Consider the following 23581-nt stretch of genomic DNA (forward strand, 5'->3'; position numbering starts at 1 on the left):
TATGACCTAACAATGGTTTTCACATGTTTAAATGGCGGAAAAGAAATCAAAAAAAGAATAATACCTCAAGACATGAGCAAATGATATGAAATTCAAATTTAAGCATCTATAAAGTTTAACTGGAACACAGCTGCCCTCCTCATCTGTGACTGGTTTTGCTCTCCAATGGCACCGCTGAGTAGTTGCAGAAACCATATGTCATAGAAAATCTAAAATATTTACTGTCTGGCCATTTATGGAAGTCTGCTGGCTCCTGGTGTAGGGCATGTGAACTCCTGTGTAACATACAGAAAATAAGGATATATGTTGCAGTTATTTGCATATTCATAAAGCAACCTTGGAAGGATACCCTGGAATATTAATAACAGTGGTTACCTATGTATGTGGCAGGGTGGAGAACAGGAAGTGGGAAGTGGGTGGGTAGGGAATAAACTGGTGCTATATATATATTTATATATATAGATAGATATATATATATTTATATTTTATATATTTTTATATATATATTTTGAGACAGAGTCTCACTCTGTTGCCCAGGCTGAAGTGCAGTGACGCAGTCTCGGCTCACTGCAACCTCCGTCTCCCAGGTTCAAGCAATTCTTCTGCCTCAGCCTCCTGAGTAGCTGGGACTACAGGTGCTCGCCACCATGCCAGGCTAATTTTTTTTTGTTTTTGTTTCACCATATTGGCCAGGCTGGTCTTGAACTCTTGACCTGGTGATCCGCCCACCTCAGCCTCCCAAAGTGCTGGGATTACAGGTGTGAGCAACCAGGCCCAGCCAACTGGTGCTATAATTTAATGACACTTTCTTTGTGCCACGTTCTGTGCCAGTAATGCCCATCACATGCATCCTCTCACATAGACCTCTCCATATCCTAAGACTTAGATACTCATTATCCCCATTTTATAGTCAAGAAAACAGAGGCTATGGGGGTTCTACACCTTGCAGAAGGTGGCTGAACTCCTAAGTGCTGAGGCCAGGTTACCAAACCAGGTAACTTCATCCTAAATCTACCATTAATCGTTTCTTTATCGCCATTTTACAAATGAGGACATTGAGGCTTTGAGGGATTAAAGAATAGGTCTGTGCCCTTATGGTGAAGGTCTTAAAATATTCAGGGAGGTGTCTGGGCTGTACTGAGTGGGTGAAGGGGAGTGCCCTGAGATTTTGAAGCAGGAAATGACCTGGTCTGAAGAACAGCTACACTTTTTCACTCATTCAAAGGGCAAGTACTGAGTGCCTGTTACAGGCCATGCACTGACCCCAGGGATGGCAAAAACTCCAACCTTGGGTGAAGTCTTTTGTCCCCTAAGCTCCAATGGGGGGTGGACAAAGGGACTAGTACCCTAGCAAAGGTGAGGGGGCACAGGGGAAGCCACATGTTAGCCTCAAGTCACTCGTGGTCTTCAAGCAGGCCTAGGACATGTTGGGATGGGCATTCTTAAATGATGATTATTGCAGTGAAAGACCACCTGGTAGAGAGTGGACTAAAGAGAGGCGAGCTGGAGGCCAGCTGGAAGGCTTTGGCTGTGGTCTAGGCTATCAGTGGCCGAGGAAAGAACCAAGAAGAAGGCATGGATGCAAGGGCTATTTCAGATGTAGAGACAGATAATTCCCAGCTATGACTTGGACTAATAGGTGGAGGGAGTTCCAAGAGCCAAGATCTCAACATGAGAAATCCAAGAAGTGAATGATGGGCTCAGTTTTGGATATAATGAGTGCTCGGTACCTTGAGATGGAAACACCCAGGAGGCAGAACTTGGGAGAGAGTTTTGGGGCTGTAGACACAGTTGGGGCTGGGAGGAGGTTGTAAGAGCAGAGGTGGTAGCTGTAGAGTTAAGAGGGAAGGATGATATCATTCGAGGAAAGCAGGCAGAACAAACCATGCTTCAGAGTGCCACTGCCTGACGGACGTTAACTCTGCCAACGTTTTCCAATTTAAAAGGGGAAAATGTAATAATGAACAGAATGGTCTCAGTTCTAAGTCTTGCTCCCATAAATTCTTCTCCAACCTCTGGCGCCTGCTACCACTTGTCTGCTAGCACACGATTAAACAAACGAACAAGCCGTAAATTAATATTAACGGAAAAATGTGGCAACAGCCTATCATACTTCATCCCACAGTTTGCGCTTTTCACGGACACGTGCGTGTGCCTATAGCTGGGTTTTTTTTAAATTTTTTTTATGCACACATAGACAATCGTCATAGTTTCTGCTAATAAAACTGTTCCCAGCTCTAATCATGAAATTAAGTATATTGATATTTCGTGGTACTCCTTATGACTTCCAGGTGTTCTGACACCTAAACAGTTTGAGAAATGTAAGAGGAAAGAGAACAAAGAAGGGCAGAGGGGGCCTAGGGAACACCAACGCTTAAGAGGCAGACAGAGGGAGAGGCTCTGAAGGCATCTGGAAGGGAGCAGCCAGAGGAATAGGAAGGATCTAGGAGAAAGCTCCAAGAGAGGAAGGCGTTCCCAGAACTCTCTCTGCTGCCAGCCAAAGCGCAGAGGCTGCTCCTTCCTGCGGCTGCAGGTGCAGCTCACTTCAGCTTAACATGCCCTGTGTTTCCCTGATGGCTTGGTCTCCCCTGAGGATCTGGGTGCTGGCAAGGCAGAGGAAGGCCCTTGCAGAGCTCTGCTCCTTTCTCCTCCTGTCTGGCCAGGCAGGCCCTTGGCTGCCAAACCCCTGGGGACCTAAGATAGGGAGACGAGTAGGGACAGCATGTTCAATGGGCCCAGAGCCTGGATTGGAATCTGTACCTTCTTGTTGCCTGGCACGCTGATAGGGCATCATCAACATTCCCTGGTGCCTATCCTAAAGGGTCGAGAGCCAGCCCTCTCCCCGGTGTCCCCAAGGTGTCTCAAGATCACTCCTGCTGCTGTGTCTGCTTGGCGCACCCACCCAACCTCTTTGCCCTCACCAGTCAGCTCCAGGCACCCCACTCACCCCACCTGGCTGCCATGAGTCACATCCCCAGTGCTCTGAGGCTCTGGGCCTCTAGCTCTTCCTACGGCCACACCTAGGTCTGAAAGGACTGGATTCCCCAGCACACAGACCCCAGGGGATGCCCCTGCCAGGCTGTGGGTGGGGAGGAGGTAGAGCCCTGGGGCAGTCTCTCCTGTCCACACCACACCCTGCCCTGCTTCCCAGACAGCTCAAGGGAACACAGCATTCCTGTTTCAGGCAGGGAGACGGAGGGAGGCATGAGCTCTGCGTGTCGGGGTTAATGTCAGGGAGGGGCACCCAGCCCTTGCCTGCGGCCCGTTCCCCCCTCAAGGGCAGCCCTGAAGTAGGTGCTGCCTCAGTTTCTAAAGGGTCCAGAGACTCCTAGGAGCCACATCCCTCCCCTCCACCCTCCAGCCCCCTCATGTGTTGGTCCACTGTGAACACTTTTCCACCGAGCAGCCAGCCTTTAGGCTGCCGGGCTGCCAAGCCCTGGCCCCTCGAGATCCTGCGTGGCCTTTGTTCCCTCCTGGCAGGGTAAGAGAGCCAGGCAAGAGAGCCAGAGCGAGCTGCCTGGGCACTGGGCTCACACCCAGGCCACCTCAGGGGCAGAGGCGGGGCGGGGGTGGCCCTGAGAGGTTCTCAGGGCTCCAGGAAATGCCCCTCATTTTCTCCCTAGCTTGCCCATGTGTCCAGCTGCTGTGGCGACAGCCCTCTTCTTCCCACCAGGAAAAAGAGCCCCTCTAAGTGCTTCCCTGCCTCCTTCTGGGCCCAGCTGGACCACCCAAAGGGTTGCAGCTCGGCGGGGGACACAGACCCCCAGGAGGGAAGGGACTGGGCCTTACCCTCTTCATATCTTCCATGGAGTCGTCACAGCGCTGGGCACACAGCTGCTGCCCTGAAAATATTTCTCACACTCAACTTCAGACTTCTCCATGGCTTCTCCCAGTCCTCCTGCCTCACTGGAACCATCTCCCCAGCCCTAGCTGGGCCCCATTCCTCAGCTACCCAGGGCCAGCAGGCAGTCTGAGGCCCCTGGCTCCGAGTTCCCTCGGGAAGACTTGTCAGCACACGGTGAACCTGGATTTCATGAATTCGTCGTTCAACCACCGCCAACGTGCACCGTCCCATCAGGCATTATGCAAAGGGCATCTTGCCCACCAAGAGCTTGTCACCCAGACTGGGAGGCAGGGGGTAGGGAGAGGCCGAGCATACCTGGTGCCTTCGCACAAATCACAAGAGGCCTCTCTGGGCAGCCAGTTTACAGAAGTTGCCCTACTTCCTTCAGGCTGATGTGGCGTGGTCCCGGTGCTGGGTGAGCAGAACACAGGCTAGATTTTGGCCCCAGGGTTCATCTCCTGCCTGGCACCCTTGTGCAGGACACAGCAGGTACACTATATACAGCAGCCCCGGGCCGACCCCCTGCATGCGAGCATTTCATAACAATCCAAGAGCAGAGAAGGAGGAGAGGGGCAGAAGCCAGGAGTCTTATGGCCAGGTAAGCTGTCCAGCCAGCATGTTCCAGCGCGGCCGTGGGGCTGGATCACTGGGGAATGCTTTCCAGAGGGTGGGAGACATGAGCCGGAGGAAGGGGTGGGGAGTGCAGAGAGAGCCACAAGCATAAACGGACATATTCAGGAATGTGCTGGCATGGTGTTCAGGGATAATCAGACCTGTCTGATTAGAGAGAAATAGGAGAAGTCAAGGATGAGAATAATAATAGCCAACAGTTACATAGTGCTAATCATATGCCAGGCACTGTGCTAAGCACTTTACATATATTAATTCAGTTAACCACCATTAAAATTAGGAAGTAGGTATTATTATCATCCCCTTTTCCAGATGAGGCATAAAGAAGCTAGGTAACTTACTTAAGGTCACATAGTCAATGACTAGGAATCAAATATAGGCATTCTGCAGATATTCTAGTTCCAGAGCCTATACCACGAATCTTTGCACCATCTTGAGAACTATACTTCGGGACCTAGTATAGACGGCCAACAGTCTGGGCCTCATCCTATGAACCTCATGCTTGAAAAGGAAGCCTTGAAAAAAGTGTTTTCACCGGAAAGTAACAAGGTTAAAAATAGTCATGGAAAACTCCCCTTGGAGGCCCCCTACCTACCCCTATTACCCACACTGCCCAGGGATGCTCCCCTCCTTGTCTCCTAGAGCACTTGCAAAAGCTTCCCAAGGGCTGGGTGTGCTGTAGCTGCTTGAGCATGTCAAACCGCTGGATGTGAGCTCTTAGAGGCGAGGCATGGGTCCAAGTCATCTAGTGCCTGGAATGAAGATAGAGATGGAGGGAAGGAGGGAAGAAGGGAAGCAGGGAGGGAGGGAAAGAAGGGTGGCCAAGTCTGAACAAAATCCTTGTCAGTTGCCCGACTCAGAGAACATCCCTCTTTTTAGCATCCTTTCTTCCAACTGGCCTGAATGAATGGAAGAACGATTAATAGGAAGTATGAGATTCACACAGGAGAAGGTTATTTATTCCTGGCTTACCACTTGGAATGTGTTATGGGGTCTAATTGCAGGAGACCCCCTCTTAGCACAGGTTCTTTGGGTGGGCAGACACTGGGAATGCTGAACTGAAGGACTAAAGTTGTGTACAGATGTGCTGCTGGAGCTCAGATCAAGGCCTGGGTTTCCCCTGGCTATTAGAACAGGGCATCTGCTCATGCCAAAAGGGGGTTACTCCTCCCAGGTCCAACGACAGAAGCCAGCTGTGCTGAGGGGCAGCGATCAGACTGTAATGAGATTTGTCCACTGGTATCTCTTCCTCTGGGTATCTGCTGGGGCATCAGAGTCCTTCCCACACAACCTGTCTTGATGAAATAATTGCTATACTTACTAAACACAGGCTGAGCACCAGGCACCAAACACACATGACCTTATAAAGGTCCCCTAACAAGAAACTAAGACATAGGTGTCTCTGCCCCACTATGACCTATGAGAAATTTGCGGCATGAAGGAGGAAGGTAGCTGGCCCGAGCTCACGTATCTCATGAACGGCAAAACCCACAGTCCTAAAGCTTAGGACTGCCAGGCTCTAAAGCTCATCTCACCCCTCCCATCACTGCAGCCAAACTCCCTCCACAAGCTGCCATGGTGATGCTGCATTAACTACAAAGAAGTGTATGAAAACCAGAAGTGGCTGGAGAGCTGCAGCCATGAAAAGGGAATGAAAATGCAAGGCAGGGCCTAGGGACCTGGCAAGTGCTACAGGAGATTGGAGGAGGGGCTGGAGGAAGGGGAGGAGAGACAACTAGGCTGAGGGGATTGAGCTAGGACCCTTTCCCAAAGCCACAGCAAACCTGGTATACAAACATCTCACCACCACTAACTTGGCCATGAGATGCTCACCTCCTGAACCCTTGAGTTCCCAGCTCATGGCCTTCGGGACCCTTCCACCCTCCATGATGCGCCCCCACACATGCCCATGCACAAGCTTAGCAGGTCTGGCTTATTGAACAGCAAACACAGGCCTGACTCCAGATGTGTTTACCCCACTCGTGGGCCTGCCCCGACAAGCACACTGTAGACTAAGGCAGCTAGGGACCTGGGTCAAAGATACACTTTCAGGAGCTGGCCAAAGTCCCAGCCTGCCCTTTCCACTCTCACAGGGGCTGGAAATTTACCCCGGGGCCATAAACAAAAGGAGATTTCTATGGGAACTAGGGCCCCAACCTGGAAAGCTTCCATTCAGCAATCTAGCAGCCCAAATCTGTCCACCTATGATGTGCCAGGCCTCTGCTAAGGCATTTTATTTTTTTTATTTACTTGATTAGTACAGCAACCCTATGATACAGGAACTAGTGTCCCCATTTTACAGAAGAGAAAACTGAAGCACAGGGAGCCTGTTAACCTGCCCGGGGTCATCCCCAGCAGGGAAGTGCTGGGCCAGGGTCTTCAGGCTGAGCTCTGTCTGCCTCTGGGGGATGAGATTCCCTTCCCCACCCTGCTGCTCACCCTTGGTTGTGACCAGAAACCTCCCAGGTCTGGAAACACCTTCAAGCGCTCTGGGCAAACTCTCAAAGTTTCTGATGACTGCTGCTGCATTTCTGAAAGGCTCAGATAACCCCCGAGGCAGGGGACAAGTAAGAGTGGGCACGGTGAGACTTTGAACAAAGGTACAGAACCATGAACCAAATAAACCACTTTTCCTTATATTAAAAAAAAAAAAAAGAGTGGGCACGGTGGCTCATGCCTGTAATCCTAGCCCTTTGGAAGGCTGAGGTGGGCGGATCACTTGAGGTCAGGAGTTCGATACCAGCCTGGCCAACATAGTGAAACCCTGTCTCTACTAAAAATACAAAAATTAGCTGAGCATGGTGGTGGGCACCTGTAATTCCCCAGTTACTTGGGAGGCTGAGGCAGGAGAATTGCTTGAACCTGGGAGACAGAGGTTGCAGTGAGCCGAGGTCATGCCACTGCACTCCAGCCTGGATAACAGAGCGAGACTCCATCCCCCTCCCCACCAAAAAAGACTGGGTGTCATTTATAGAGGACCAAAAATGTGCCAGATGCACTTAGGTGGATTAGTCAATCCTTCTGACAATTCCATAAGGTAGCAATGATCATCCCCAGCCTACAGATGAGAACACTGAAGCTCACAAGGTTAAATCACTCACTGTAGGCTGCATAGCTAAGTGGTGGAGCTGAGATTCAAACTCAGGTTTATTTAAGACATAAATTATTTCACAATTCTGCCCTCACACGCTACTGCATTTTGTGGAGCCTCTGACCTTGTCCCAAGAACATCAAAAAAGAAAGAAATGTGGAATTAATTTTTCTCCCCTGGAAGGGCGTGGCCTGGCTGGGGTCTTGAGAGGATACCGCCAGCCCCCTGCAGATGCAGACTCCCCCAAGTGGCCTCTGCTGCGGGCACTCGAGGGTGGACATGTCACATCGTGGGCAGGGCTGAGGCTCCAGGAGGAAAATGCAGCGTAGGCGACATCTGGAAGCAGAAATGTGGTAGCTCCAGAAGTTTTCATCTGTAATCTTTGTTTTGCAAGGAACAGGGATTTTTTTTTCTTTTCAAAAAGTACTCCACTTCCTTTTAGACCTTTCACAAATATTTTTGTAGGAGAAATAAGGAGAAAAAAAAAACCCACAGAATGCCTGTCGCAGCTACTCACTTCCACCATGAATCACAGACACAAAACCACAGCTATGTGGCTAGCAAAGCAACTATGTGTTTTCACATTTCATTATTGGGAATCATTTAGCAATCTTCCCGGTGTCATCTGCAGACAGATAGACACAGACAGATGGATACACCCCTCTGGGTCCCAAGCAGCCTCATACAACACAGTCATCAGATGACTTTGCAGTTAATCCATTTTCCCCTTCTAATCCTTTTCTGGGAAATTATCCTGCCAGGTTTAAATCTTCCCCTTTAGCCCTTCTGCAGAGGTGGGGTGTGTGTGTGTGGGTGTGTCTGTGTGTGTGTGTCTGTGTGTGTGAGAGAGAGAGTGTGTGTGTGTGCATGCGCCATGACAGGGGGAGGAGGAGGAGTGCCGAGACACTGATTCAGTTAATTTCACAAGTGGAAACAAGTGTATGTTTCAGAATGCCTCCCTTTTTTTTTTTTTTAACTGTGATCATACTTTGCTAAAGTTATTTTCACCTGGGAAGCTCACAGTGCCTTTTCTGACCGTGGCAAATTAATTAACTGATGGCAGATTTAAAGATGGAGTAACTGGAAAAACTACCGGACCCATAAATCAGAAACCTCCTTTATGTCCTGGACAAGAGGTGAAACCTGATACATATTTGAAAAACTTGAGCTCAAAAGGAGAATTCACGGAGCCTGAAAAAATCTCCATTATGACTTTTGAGACATGTTCTCTCCACAGCTTCCACCCACGCCCCGCCACACACACACGCATACACACACATACCCCCGCAGAGGGAGACCCTCACTGAGTGAGCAGCCAGTTCTGTAAAAAGCAGCCGGATGGGGCGAACCTTCCCTGGGCCATCTGAAAAAGAGCTTTGCCAGTCTTTCCTCTCTTTTCTTGCTTCATTGCTCCCAGCCTCTTTCTTTCAAACAAAAATCCTACAGGATTTAAGTTGGCTAGATGCTATGAACATAGCTACAAGCTTGAAATGTTTATTGTCACTAGTTATTTTAAGTCCGGTGCTGGAAACTGTATACATTAACATTTTAATGAGGCTGAATGCTGCTCCAGGCTCTCACCGACTTCTGTAATTTTCTGAAAAGACGCTGGATACCTTGCCTAACCCAGTACTCTGCAGTTTCCAAGCCAAGCTGGATGTTTCCTCACTTGCCTATGCTCACATGCCCTGGAGGCTGGTTCGCACAATGACTATAATCACAAGTTCTGAAGTCGAGGAGAGCTAGGCTGGAATCGCCCTTACCCTCAGTGTCCTCATTGCAAAGTGGGAGTCATGGGAATACCCTCCTCACAGGGTCATGGCAAGGACTGGCAAATGTGCTGAAGATCTTCCACTTGCCCCTGGATCCCTCTCCATCCCACTCTGAGTCCTGGGAGATTCCTTTGCCCTCTGCCTTCTGGTCCAGTTCCATCAGTGGGGAACTGTGGCAGGAGGTCAGAGGGCAGGAGAAGGGTGAGTGGAGGTGCAGATCCTCCCAGCTCCCTCGCAACAGGTACTGCAGGTGAGCAGTGGCTGCATTCCTCCACCAGAGGCCGCAGCCCTGTCCATGGCCCTCTCCTATAGCCTGAGCTACCCTGGGTTCTTATGACTGCTGGTCCCTTGCCCCTTTAGACCTGGAGGGTAAGGGCTTGCCTACGTAACTACCCTGGGATACTCCACCATTCTTCATTGTTTTCTTTTGACTCTGCCAGTGCTTTTGTAAATAAATACATCGAGTGTGCCATCCCTTTCCTGCTGGAACTCTAACTGACCCAGACAAGAAAAAGTATTTGCTATCGAGTACTGAGCGCTTACCTATGTGAGCCGGCACTTTATCCACATTCCTTTGTGTTATTCTGACCACAGCTCTGCGCAGCCAGTATTGGTATCATCAGTCTTTCACATTGAGACTCGGGGAGGTGAAAGAACACACTCGATAGCACGACTGGGGAGTAACCGAGTCAAGTGGAACCGGGATCTGTCTGACTCGTGGCCCATGCTCTTAGCCACTGTGCCGAGCTGTCCCCAGTATTAAATTAGGTGGTGCCTGTAAACTGTCAGCTTATTCAATAAGGCTCCATCAATAGTGGGTTAGAACAACAACCACACATACAATCGAAAACACCCACAGTCCTAAATGTTACTTTAGCATAACCCTAACCCAATCCTGACCACAATCCTAAGATTAAAACCTCACCCTAATGCTGCACTGCTAAAGTTATTCCTCTAATCTTACCCTAACCACTACCGTATTGTTAAATAGAATGTCACCCTAACCACAACCTTAGTGCTAGTCAATCTTAACCCAAACTTCCACCATGGTAACCATAATTCTAAGCACACCACTAAGGCCATGATGAGCTCTGGGGAACCTCTGCACCCCTGTGCTCCTGGGTGCTGGTCCCTGTGCTATGCCATTTATACTCCACTATTTGGACACGACACAATTGACCAAAAGACATTTGTACAACATCCATGTCCTGCATGTCACTGAGCTGGTGACTCTAAAGTGGGGACAGCAAGGAGGAAAAGAATAGGGTAGGAATCTAGCACAATGCCTGAAACACAGCAGGGTGCAATAAATCCTACTGATGATGAAGATGATGATGATGAACTGGAAAAGGTAGCTTTCCCCATCACCGAACTGTAGGCTCTGGGAGGACAGAAGGTGAATAGCTCATATCTCAGAGATTTGTTTAGGGCTGGACCTGGGGCAGGGCTGGGAGGAGTCCTCTCCTGAAACCAAACCCAGGATGCGGTCCATATATTCCTCAGCTCTGGGAGAATACTAAAAAAGGGAGTCACTAGGTTGTCATCAGAGAGTTTGAGATCTTCTTGGGCCAGATGTCCGCCTTCAGGCTCAAATGGGAGAAGGGGGAAGGTAGGAGGAAGTGTGTAGAAAGCAGACACAATTTCCCTTGAATCTGCCCAGTGCCCCATGTGGGGAGAAGGCGGGGCCTCCTCCCCTGAGCACTCAGAGGCCTGAGCTCGGCATCCTCACCAACCCAGAGATGTCTGCTCTGTGCCCAGCATGAGAAGAGGAAGAGGTTGCCGGCTTTATCACGCAGAAGAAGGAAGGCACACTGGCCCCCACCTTCCTCACAACCTCTCCTGGGACTTCTAGGCTCCAGATCAAAGCATAGCTAGACCGTGTGCCCTGGGCTACATCTGCCCAGAGCTGGAGTCTTTTTATCATCCCACACCTGTACCCCCTAAGGCCAGCCGTGGCCTGCTCAGGGCCTGACCTCCATGGATCTCAGGTATTTGTGTGGGTTGGAGAGATGCACGTTAACACTACAAAGGCCCAGAGATCCATCCCCCTTTCAGGGGAACCTCGAAGGGACCTCAACAGCCAAACCCAGCTGGAAAGGACGGCCTTGAAGCAATACGCTTTGTAAGGGAAATAGGAGACATCTCTCTCCTTCCCAGAAAGAAGCCAGGTCTAGTATCACCACATACAGCTGCACAGGCTGTGCACTGCACAACTCTTGGGTTACCTGTCACAGAGACTATAATGTGAAGGACAACCCCTGGCGTTGTGTCCAACAGCTGAAAGGTCCAATGCAGAACAGCAGGCGTCCCTCCCCTGCCTGGCTGGAACACAGTGCCTCAGACCCATCTGGCCACTCCAAATAGTCTCTGCTGGGCAGGGATGCACTGGGGCTGGCAGAGGTTGAGTGCCAAGGGACCCTCCACAAGCCTTAGTGTGGCCCATCCACATTTCTAGAACCTACCCTCTGCAACAGCAGGGAGACGGGGCGTGGGTGGTGAAGGAAGTTCTTGGCTGAGACAAAGGTCTCTTCCCACTCTCCTCAAAAAGCATGAGCAGGGCTTCTGCACCCTCAGACTTGGGAAAATAAAATCTCTTCCATTGGATCTGGCTGGAGGCCTACAGTGAGCATTCCCCTTCTTCCTAACCCCTCTGAGCCCTCCCTCTTCCAAACCCACAGCCCCAGGGAAGGGGAGTCACGGGGGCTCTTCTAAGGCCCAAGAGATGGAAGAAACCAGGAGGAGCCTCCTTTACAGCTGCCACAACCCCCTGTCCAGACTCTCAGCACTCCTGAGGGTCTGTCAAGCCCACTCTCCCTGCCCTCAGGGGAGAGGCATTGCCCTCAGTTTGCCTGGCTTCAGACTCCCAGGGCCAAGGGGCACAGGGTAAGGAAGCACCACCTGTTGGGAGGGCTGGGAGAGCCCCTCCATGTCAGTGACTTGCTAGGGGATGGCCTGAGCATCAGCTCAGAAGGAAATGGCCCTGAGACCATCTCTCTGCTCTAGGAAGCAACAGAAGATGCATTAGGACAGGGGTGTCCATTCAGTGGATATTTAGTTAGTGAGGGCCTGCTATATCCTGGGCACCATTCTAGGAGCTTGGGATATGTCAGTGAACAAAACAAAGATCCCTGCTCTTGAGGAATATAGTAACTGGGAAAAATGGATTATATACAAATGTAATAAATAAGTAAATTATATGCTACGTTAGAAAGTGGAAAATAGAAAGTACTGTGGAAATAAAAAGTGAGCCAGAGGAAAGGACTCTCAAGTTGAGGTTTGAAAATATTAAATATTGGAAAAATGGGAGACATCTCCCTCTAGGGAAGAAGCCAGGTCTGGGGTCACCACATACAGCTGCATACGCTGTACACTGTACAACTCTTGGGGTACCTGTCACAGAGAGTATGATATGATGGAAGGACATCCCCTGTTGTTGTGTTAAGATGGATACAACAGGGGATGTCCTTCCCTAAGCTTAAAATTAAAAGATTTCCTCTAAACTATTTCCTCAAGGGCCTCATTAAGGAGCTTCTTCCTAAAAGTGGCTTCTGTACATATACCAGGCATGAGCAAATACCCAAGCCCAGGGTCAGGACAGCTAAAAAGTAATAACAAGCATTTGCAAGGCATGTTAAAACTCACAAAGCAATCTTTCACACACGTCTTAGTTAATTCTCACAACATCCCAGTGAGGGGAGAATTAACCCTCTCATTTTACAGAAAGGGACATTAATGCTTAGTGATGTTAAGTGGCTTGCCCAAGGTCACAAGGCCAGTTAGTAACTAAGAGGCCAAAATTGGGTTTACTGATTCCGAGTCTATTCAAAATAGTTTTCAAGGTCCTAAGTGTTGGGGGAATTCCAGAAAAACCCAAGGAGCAATTTTGGGAATCAGAGTTATACAAACAGGTCAGGAAAAAGAAAGAAAAAAAGGCTAAAAAAAGAAAAGAAAGAGAGAGAAGGGCTCAACCCTCGGAGGCCACCACAAATTTGTAGGTTTGAGTTAACCCCGCAGAGAAAGAGAACTCAGTGGACATGAGGAAATGGGTGACACAGCACAGAAGATGCAGGCTGCTTAGCCCTCTGCAGGCTTGCCAAGGTGTCAGGGACAGCGAAGGTCTGCCCTGGTGAGAGGCTCACATGTTCTTGTCACAACCTTGGAAACAGGCAAAGGGGAGAATGAGCACATTTCACCATTAGGGATGGAAGATGGCCAGGCTGGCCGGAATCCTAGACCATTATCTCTTTTTTTTTTTTTTTTTTTTCTTGAAACAGAGTCTCACTCTGTTGCCCAGGCTGGAGTACAGTGGCGCAATCTCAGCTCACTGCAACCTCTACCTCCCAGATTCAAGCCATTCTCCCATCTCAGCCTCCCAAGTAGCTGGGATTACAGATGCCCACCTCCATACCCAGCTAATTTTTGTATCTTTAGTAGAAATGGGGTTTCCATGTTGATCAGGCTGGTCTTGCACTCCTGACCTCCAGGGATCCACCTGTCTCAGCCTCCCAAAGTGCTGGGATTACAGGCATGAGCCAGCGCGCCCAGCTGACCATTAGCTCTTGAGCTTAGGGGAGATCCACACTAGCCCTCTGATTTACAAATGCGGGAACAAGCCCAGGAAGGGCAGAAGATTTTCCCAAGGTCTCCGAGCACACGTTGGTCTTCTGGCACGTCACAGCTGAATCAGAGAACAATCTTGGGTCCAAGGGACTTGAATGAGAAGGAAGAAAGACAAAGAGGGGGCCACGTAGCCCAAAGGAACAAGCAGAAGGCCCGCAGCAGCACACAGAAGCCCAGAGGGGAGGGTGGCAGCGGTGGGAGGGGCTGGAGCAGGAGCCAGGCTCAGAAGGCCAGGGCAGGCCTTCAGGCGGGCCCACAACCTAGTGGCCAACCTGCATCCTGCCTCAGTTTCCCCAGCTATAAGCCCAGACAGTGAGGTGCAGAAAAACTCATCCTGGCAAATGAGGTGTTCCACACTGATCTGTCATAAGCACATGGAGTAGGCAGGTAGGCCAAGAGATTTCAGGTTTATTGGACCGACTGTGTGACAGACACCCCGCGAATCGTGCTACGTTATTTCAGTAAATTCTCCCAACCATCGTAGAAGATGGACATTCATTTTCCCACATCAAGGTCAAAGAAATTGAGTTTCAGGGAGGTAAAGGGGCTTGCAAAGTTTGTGAGGGCATCAGGATTTACATTCTGCCTAACACCAAATTTAACCCCCCTGCCCCGGGCTCCCCTGACACACACTGGGCCACCAGGCACCCTACTCATGTCCCCTCATCCAGCCACCAGACTCTAATCCTCAGGGCGCCCAGCACTGCCCCAGTCAGAAACTAGTCTGCACTCCCCCATAACAGTGCCACACGGCCTCCTTCCTGCCAGCCAAGCCTGAACCCGCCTCTAGGTTCATGATATCATCAGCAGACCTGTCCACAACAGCCCTGCAGGGAGCCTTGTCCTGTGTACTCCCTGACCCCAACCCCTTTGCTGCTGGCACTGGGGGAAGGGGACACAATTTACAAGCTGCCACACTGAGGTCCCCAGGCTGGGTGTCTGTTCCCAGCCACTCTGTTCCTGGCACCTAGGCTTTTTGTTTGTTTGTTTTCGAGACAGAGTTTTGCTCTTGTTGCCCAGGCTGGAGTGCAATGTCGTGATCTTGGCTCACTGCAACCTCTGCCTCCCGGGTTCAAGCAATTCCCCTGTCTCAGCCTCCCAAGTAGCTGGGATTACAGGCGCCTGCCACCATGGCTGGCTAATTTTTTGTATTTTTAGTAGAGACGGGGTTTCGCCATGTTGGCCAGGCTCGTCTCGAACTCCTGACCTCAGGTGATCCACGCACCTCTGCCTCCCAAAGTGCTGGGATTACAGGTGTGAGCCACTGCGCCTGGCCCCAGCACCTAGTTTCTGATTCTGCCTCGTCACTGGGAAAACCCCTTGCCATTTTGTCAACCAGGGGGTGCTGCCTTCCCCGCACCTTTGCCCCTAGGAAGGGATGCCTGGGTCTCCCCGGCAGTGGCTCTGGGGCAGCAATCTTTTGATAGTTCCCTCCGTTCCCTCAGACTTAGAGAGACCACCCACTTGGGAGCAGAGTCCCTGTGCTCCCAATAGGAAAGTTAGTCAAGGTCTTGGGTGGAGGCAGGCAGCACTGCCACGGGAAACCCGTGGGCTCACTCTCAGCAGCAGTAGGTTAAAGGTCATGCCAATCACTCTCAGCATCGATAGGTTAAAGGTCATGCCAAAAAGTGCCAACCGGGCCCCTGTGGAGCCGTGGAGGCTGAGGCAAGGCAGGGTTCTGCTCTGAGGTAGGGAGCCTCTGCCCAGGTGACCACCCACATGCAGGCACATGCTGCCATACGTGCCCAGCAGTCCTGGCACTCACCACCTGAGGTTGGACCTCCAACAAGAGCTGCCCTGGTGCCCTGGCCCTTCCCTGTCTCCCCACGGACAAAAACTCAGAGAGATTAGTGCAGGCAGAGGACAGGTGCTGGAGATACCAGGCTGGGAAGGGGTAAGGACAGGCTACCTCCCCTCTCTGAGCCTCTCCTCACCAACAGAACGGCAACCCTGGCCACCTGTTGTAGGGAGTTGTGAGATGTAAAACAAAATGGATGTAGACAGCCGATTGTAGACGTAAAGCAAAATGGGTGTAGACAGCTAATTGACTCAACCATACTCTGGGCATGTATTTACTCAATGCTACAACGGGCTGAGTCATGCTCGAGGTGCTGGAGAGATTTCAGCCAAGAAAAGAGAGAAAAACCCCTGTCCTCCCACATCTGACACTTTCTTGGGGTAAGAAGAAGAAGAATTCAAATAAATAGGTAAAATACCTAAGACGTTAGTGTTGCAGAGAAAAATGCCAGGTGGGAGGTGGGGAGGATGTGGAGGGCATGGTTTTAGATGTGGTGGACAGAGAGGGCCCCACTACAAAGGAAAGGGTAGAAGAAGCCACGGGAGTGTGAGGGGAAGAGTGTTTTGATGCGGGTTGAATTGTGTCCCCACGAAGACGTGAGTCCTAACCCCGGACCTATGAATGTGACCTCGTTTGGAAATAGAGTCTTTGTAGAAGTTGTTAGCTTTAGATGACTTCACACTGGATTAGGGAGGACCCTAAATCCAATGACTGAACCCTTATAAGAAGAAGACAACACAGAGACACACAGACACACACAAGGAAGAAGGCCACGTGATGACTGAGGCGGGGTCAAGGTCATGCAGCTACAAGCCAAGGAAGGCCAAGGATTGCCAACAGATATGCTAGCAGAGAGGCACAGAACCTTCTCCCTCAGAGTCTCAGAGGGAACCAATCCTGCCACCTTGATTTTTGGACTTCCAGCTCCTGAGCTATAAGAGCATAAATTTCTGCTATTTTAAGCCACTCAGTTTGTTGTTATGGAAGCCTTAGAAAACTAACACAGGGGCCAGGTGCAGGGGCTCACGCCTGTAATCCCAGCACTTAGGCCAAGGCAGGAGGATCGCTTGAACCCAGGAGTTGGAGACCAGCCTGGGCAACATGGTGAAACCACGTCTATAAAAAAATACAAAAATTAGCCGGGTATGGTGGTGCACACCTGTAGTCTCAGCTACTTGGGAGGCTGAGATGGGAGGATTGCAAGAGACCAGGAGGTCGAGGCTGCAGTGAGCTGTGACACTACACTCCAGCCTGGGTGACAGAGTGAGACCCTGTCTCAAAAAATAATAATAATAATAATTCCAGGGCTCCAGGGAGGGGGATAGCAAGTGCCAAGGCCCTGAGGTGGGAGCATCTCCAGCACGTTTGAGGAAAATACAGTCAGCTGGCAGAGCAGAAGCAGGATGAACACGGGCTGTGAGTGGTGAGGGTGGACACTGGGGATGTCAGACAGGCTTTGGGGCCAGATCACATAGGGCCACCCTTGTGGCAAGCCCTTGATAAGAGGGAGCTCTTCCACTTTGGACAAGGGTCCCAGTTGGAATGTGCTGTAGTGAGTGGGTGTGGTTGGCCCCCATGATCTCTGTCCCTGGGGTTACGCCTTTGAATATGTTATATTAAATAGCAAAAGGAAATTAGGGTTACCGATGGAGTTAAGGTTGCTAATCAGTTGACCTTAAAATAGAGAGATGGTCCTGGATTATCTTGGTGGGCCCAGGGTCATGACATGGGCCCCTAAAAGTAGAAGAGGGAGGCAAGGGAGTGAGTCAGGGAGACAGACAGCCAAAGAGGCAGGCAGAGGGGAGATCCAAACACGGAGTCCACCTGCTGCTGCTGGCTTTGAAGATGGAGGAAGGTGGCCTCAAGCCAAGGAATGAGGGCAGCTCCTGATATGGCCCTCAAGTGACAGCTAGCAAGGAAATGGGGCCTCCGTCTTACAATTGCAAGGGACTGAATTCTGCAGATAACCTGAATGAGCGAGGAAACCGAGCCCCCCTAGAGCCCCAGGAGCCTGCTGACACCTTGATTTCAGCCTGATGAGACCCGTTTCAGATGTGTGACCTATACAACTGTACAGAAATAAATGTGTGTTGTTTTAACCTGCTAATTTTGTGATCGTGTGTCATGGCAGCCATAGAAAATGAATACAGTGGATAAAGAGGTGGGGTGTGCAGAGAGGAAGAGATCCAGAGGAGAGAGAGCGACCAGGCAGGAGCAGCCTGCTGGAAGCCACCACCACAGGGTCACAGCTCCCCAGACACACCCCAGCCACCCCACTCAGGGCTCAGCACTGCCTTCAGGCCCCTTGTTGCCCATGTTGTGACCAAGCCTGCCTAGGGTTGTTGTTGTTTTTTTTTTTTTTTTTGAGATGGAGTTTCACTCTTGTCACCCCGGCTGGAGTGCAATGGTGCCATCTCAGCTCACTGCAACCTCCACCTCCTGGGTTCAAGTGATTCTTCTCAAGCCTGTGTAGGATGTCTCCAGGGCTCAGCCTCTAGGTCCTCAGGTCTAGAGCAAACCCAGCGAAGGTCCCTCCCATTCTTGACACCTCCCCTTAACCTCCTCTTCCCTAGGGCTGGTGACAATGGTCCTGGTGGAATAACTGTATCCCAAGCCAGCCAAAGCCACTACTGGACCTGCTGACCACTGAGGCTGAGTCTGGGCTCTGATTTCTTCCCAGAACAGGTCTACACCTGTTCTGTGTACATGCACACACACACACACACACACACACACACACACACACACACACACTCCAGTTTCCTCTCTCTGCTCGTTGCCACCTCCTCCCATCCACCAAAGTCCTCACAGCAAAGAGATCCTGCCCATTGACAGCTATCGTGTATTGAACACTAACTCATATCAGGCACCACACTAAGTGTTCTACTCACATGGTCTCATTTAATCTTTCCTGTCATCCTATCAGGTGGACACTATTGGCTCAGAGAGGTTAGGATGAGTGCCTGTTGACACACAGCTGGTGAGTGCTAAATCCAGAATTAGAACGCACCAAAGCCCGGGCTCTAACCCTCACTACTCAAAATATGGTCCGTGGCCCAGTAGCATCAGCATCCCGTGGGACCACGTTAGAGCTGCTCATCCTAGACCTGCCGAATCAGAACCTGCATGTTGACAAGTTCCCAGGTGACTCACCTACTGGTTTCAGTTTGAGAAGTGCTGGTCTAAACCACTGCTTTCCAAAGCCTGCTGGTTGCAGGTTCCTGTAACCAGCCCTCTCCCATCTCTCCAGGCCCTTCCCAGCTGCCTGGCTTTTGATCTCCAGGTGAGGCAGGCACTCTGCCCAGCCTTGGGGAAGAAGCCAGGACATGAGGCTCAAGGGAGTCTCCAGGCCCCTCCAGCCAGCCCAGACAACAGCTGGACAGCATCAGTCCATGTCTGGCCCCTGTAGGGCACCCTGCCTGCTGCCTGGGACACTCCTGGCCTCTCCCTCTGGTCTTCCTCCAGGACACAAGTCTCTCGGTCTCTGCCTGCTCTCCTGAAGAGGGCCTCTGGCCATCACCAATCCCTGCAGTGTTCCCCTCCCCAGACATTTCCCTCCCCAACTCCTAGAATGCCCCCTGTGTCATGTCATCACCTCTATCTGGACACACAGGGCCTGTCCAAGTTGCTATCAGGAGAGAGGCCAGCAACTGCTTGAGAAACCTGGCCAAGGTCACAGGAAATGTCTGACACCACTAGGCAAGCAGGATTTGGCCTCCTAAAGCAAAACACAGCTGGGCCAGCAGCTGGGCCAACAGTAGGGCACTCCCAGATTTCATGGCATTGAGGCCCCAGGGCACAGAGAGACTAGGCTGGCCTGGAGGCTGCAGCTCATTAAGAACATCACAGTAGCCCCTGGCCAGGGAGCCTGTGAAAGTCAAAGAGGACAGCCCTGCTGTGGGCCAGAGACCTCACCCAGGACCTCGGCCCTCCACTGCCTGTCACACACAGGAAACCTTCACTGGGGGATAGAAGGCTCACACTGCCCATCCTCCTGGCCTCGCAGCCTCCCCTCTCCCCATCACCTAGCCTCATTTATTTATCCATTTAACTTACACTGATTGAGCACAGAAGTGTGCCAGGCATGGTGTTAGGTACCAGGGACACAATTTTGAATGAGCAGAACACAGTCGCTGTGAGCTCCCGGGTAGCTCCTGGTCCAGTGAGCAAATGGACAGACCAGATGGCAGACCAGATGGACAGACCCTGAAGGCAGGGTGAAAAGTGCTGCGCTAGGGAAAAATGGAGAACCCACCATGGGAACCGGCAGGGGCCTCACCTCCTCCTGCCCTCTGAGCAACACATGGGGTGGTGCCCTTGGCTGCAGGTACAGGCTGAGGGTTCAGTGCCAAGTGGGCCCTTTTGTTAGGCTAACTGTAGTTTGGACCCAGTGTCAGAGCAAATATGGACTGAGCATTTTTGATGGGCCAGGCACTATGCAGGGGGGCTGTAGAGAAATCCAGAGCACAGGCCACTGGGTCTACAAGCAGCTGGGGGTGCAGGGCGCAGATGCATGCCAGAGACCAAGTGCTGCAGGGGCCAGAGAGCCTAGTGAATGTGATTCACCTTGAAGAATGGGGAGAAGTCAGACTGGTGGGAAGATGCAGCAGGGGACTTCAAACGGCTCTGACTCAAGATTCAAGAGTGTGAGAGGCAGAGTGACTTGCCCAGCAACCCCTGCTCCTAGCACACACCCACATGGGATCAGTGCATCATAAATAAATGAATCCCACAAGCCAAAAGAGATGGGGGAAGCTCTGCTGGAAGGACTCTGTGCCCACCCCTGCCCTGGCTGGCCCTTGAACTGGCACCTCTAGTATTCCTCCAGGTGCCTTACACCAGGCTTACCACCTAGGACCCTCAGCCAGGACCGATCAGAACAAGGCACCGGCACTGCCCACCTGCTCACTGCCAATCCCAGGCCCTCACTGTTATCCACCTGGGACCCCTTAGCTCTGCTCCTTGTTTCTGCCGCAGCACCCCTGGGCCTTGGCTGCAGGGTTTGGCTCTTTTGCTCTTGACCTTGGAGTTCCCTAGGCCCTTGACCTGAGTCCATCCTTTCTTTCTTCCTGCTCCTAGCTGCCCTTGGAAAACATCTGCTTGGGTGACCAGGGCCCCGGAACCCAGCTCACCAAGATCCTGGTCCACCTGACCTCACCCACTCTCAGAGTTCCTGGACACCCTCAACCTCCTTTCTTTGCTCTCCCTCCAACTCAGCCAGTCTCTCCTAACCTTTCCTGCTGGAACCTAACCTCAAGGTCAGCCTCCTCTCCCTGGTTCTCCTGGGCTCTGAAAGAGCAAATCCTCTTTCCCTTTAGTTCAGCAAGGCAAGGTTGCAACATTTCAGAAAGAACTTCTTAAGCAGAAAGCGAATGGAAAAACTAACCTGAAAAACGAAAAGGAAAACACAGTCCCCTAGAAATGGACTCGTTTATAAAGTTCAGATTTCCTGTCCTGAGCTAGAAAAAGTCTAGCCAGATGGGCTGGCAAGCAGGCCAGGGAATCCTGCCCGTGAACACTCCCCTTGTTCACTTTTCTTTCTACTCCCTTCTCCCACATGCTCCTTCTTCTCCCCTCTAAGGAGAGAGGCTGAAGCTGGGTGCTGAGGAAACCGAAGGGTCTTCTTCTGGCAGAGGAGTCCTTCCTACATCACAGGGACCACAGGCAGAGGAGGAGGAGTTCAGGATGGGGTGTGGGAGAACATGTATACAGAGCTTCCATATGTGCCAGGCACTGTTCTAAGCACTTTCTTTATATTGACTAATTTAATCTTTACGACAATTCATAGCACAGGTATTATCATTGTCCCACCTTACTGATGCAGAATCCGAGGCACAGAGAGGTAAGTGGCTCGCCTGGGGTGGCCCACCTGGGAAATGGCAAAGCCAGGCTGTGAACCAAGAAGCCGTGGTCCCAGGTACACGCCCTCCTCAGCTTTCTTTCAGGCACTCGAGGGCAAAGACTTCGCTTCCCTCCTCTTCTTTCCACCCCAGGCTGGCAAAGCCCATGCCAGCCCCAACACCTACTCTCCTGCTCATATCTCTGGCCATGCCAGGGAAAGCCAAGGAGGGTGGGGAGGAGAGAAGGGAGGACTCTGCGGCCTTCTCCACCAGCCTTCACCAAACAGAAGGAAGAAGCCCCTCCAAAAAGAGCCTGAGCCCCAGACCCCAAGCCCCATGGAGAAGGGGACTTACCCGGCTGGTGGCAACTGTGGTGCGGGCGGCGACTGTGGTGCTGGCGGCTGTGCTCTGGCCAAGGTGCCCTCTCCAGCCGCACTGCTCCTGCGCAGGTTGGGTGAACGCTCGGCCCAGCGTCGAGGTGCCAGCCTGGAGTTCTGGGGGTCAAATTCCTCATCGGGAATGACCTCCTCGCAGTGGGCTCCACGGAAACCAGAGCGGCAGACACAGAGCTGCGGGCGGCTGCAGGAGCCCCGGTTCTGGCACGGCGGCTCGCAAACGGCTGAGGACACAGGGAGAGAGGTGACAGCAGTGGCCATAGGGCGCTGAGACCACAGCTGCCCACACCTTCCTGTCAGAAGGACCCTCCTGAGTGCTGCAACCCTGTCGCTCAAGCAGGAAGCCACTCTCCTGGCCTCAGGGGGCTCCCTGACCCATGTCTCTCCCACCTCCATCCACAGACCCCCAGGACTTGTTCACCTCTGATCTCTGGACAACCAAAGACTATATGGCCAGCTGCAGAGTGGCTCACACCACCACGTCCCACAGCACACCCTGAAGAGGAAGTGCACCGCCTGACACTGTGTCTATACGGAAATGTTCACTCCCACCAGACTGGAAGCCCCCTGAGGACAGACAGCGGCCCCGGAACTTCGAATAGGGATTGCCACAGAGTAGATTCTCAGTAAACATGGAGCGAATGGATGAATGAATCAGTCTCTTTTGTGGGAAAGGGCCCAACACTGGCCTGAAATTCAAGCGGTTTGAGTTGCTGGGGTTTTCCTGTCACTTGTGAGCTGCATGGTCTTGACTTCACTGAGCCTCTGTTTGCGCCTAAATCACGGGAGGGGTGAACTAAGGAGGCTGGAGGACTCTAAGGGTCCTTCGAAGGCATCTTCAGCTTGACGGTCTCTCCTCTCCTTCCCATTGTTCTCCATCTCCCGCCCTCCTTAACAAGGCAGAACTCTCGACTGCAGCCAGAGAAAGCACGGTGGCCAGAACACAGCTGCCGGCACCACAGCCGCTGCTGGCCAGGTAAGTGCCCCGCTCTGTGGGGCCTCTATTCAGGCTCAGGCTCTCTCTGGATTCTGCCTCCTGGGCTGTGGGTCCAGCAGGAGGCAAGGTGGAGCTGCAACCAGGCCCTCCTCCCGGTTAGCCCTATGCAGCATTAGCCACCAGCTCCCCAGGCTGACTCCTCTCTTCACTGTCCTTCATCCCCTTGCAAAGTCCAGAGCTACATCCCATGATTAATGGCCAAGGGAACATTCCACGCAGAGGCACACACTGGGATATGGAGTCCTGCCTCTCCCCCGCCAGGACCTCCACTGGGGAACACATATGAGCCCCGGAAGCATGGTCAGGCTCACACTGCACCCTCGAAACCCAATGCCTCATCCATCTGTCGCTCATTCATTCAACAAATAGCTGTTGAGCCCTAGTGAATGCCAGGCACTGGGACAAAGTCCTTGTCCATCTGGGGCTTGCGGTCGAGTAAAGGACACCAACAGGAAGCAAGAAAACAATAGCATGATGTGGCCTCAGGCAGTTTCAAGGGCTGTGAAGACAACCCAGGTGATGCAGGGGTCCAGGCCCAACCAGGAGACTCAGATGGGGCGGCCAGGGCACCTCTCTGAAGAGAGAGATGGGAGC

General features: G+C 51.7%; 1 protein-coding gene across 2 annotated transcripts in view; it reads right to left on the bottom strand.

Annotated features, from left to right (window-relative positions):
* LTBP2 (latent transforming growth factor beta binding protein 2) overlaps nucleotides 1-23581 on the bottom strand; it is a 113690-nt gene that overhangs the window by 65220 nt on the left and 24889 nt on the right. For both annotated transcript variants that reach the window (XM_063793715.1, XM_016926412.3), the window contains exon 3: nucleotides 21950-22214. In XM_063793715.1, the coding sequence (XP_063649785.1) occupies nucleotides 21950-22214 (265 nt within the window). The remainder of the gene's footprint in view (nucleotides 1-21949; nucleotides 22215-23581) is intronic.

Source organism: Pan troglodytes, chromosome 15, assembly GCF_028858775.2.
Source record: "Pan troglodytes isolate AG18354 chromosome 15, NHGRI_mPanTro3-v2.0_pri, whole genome shotgun sequence".
NCBI lineage: Eukaryota > Metazoa > Chordata > Mammalia > Primates > Hominidae > Pan > Pan troglodytes.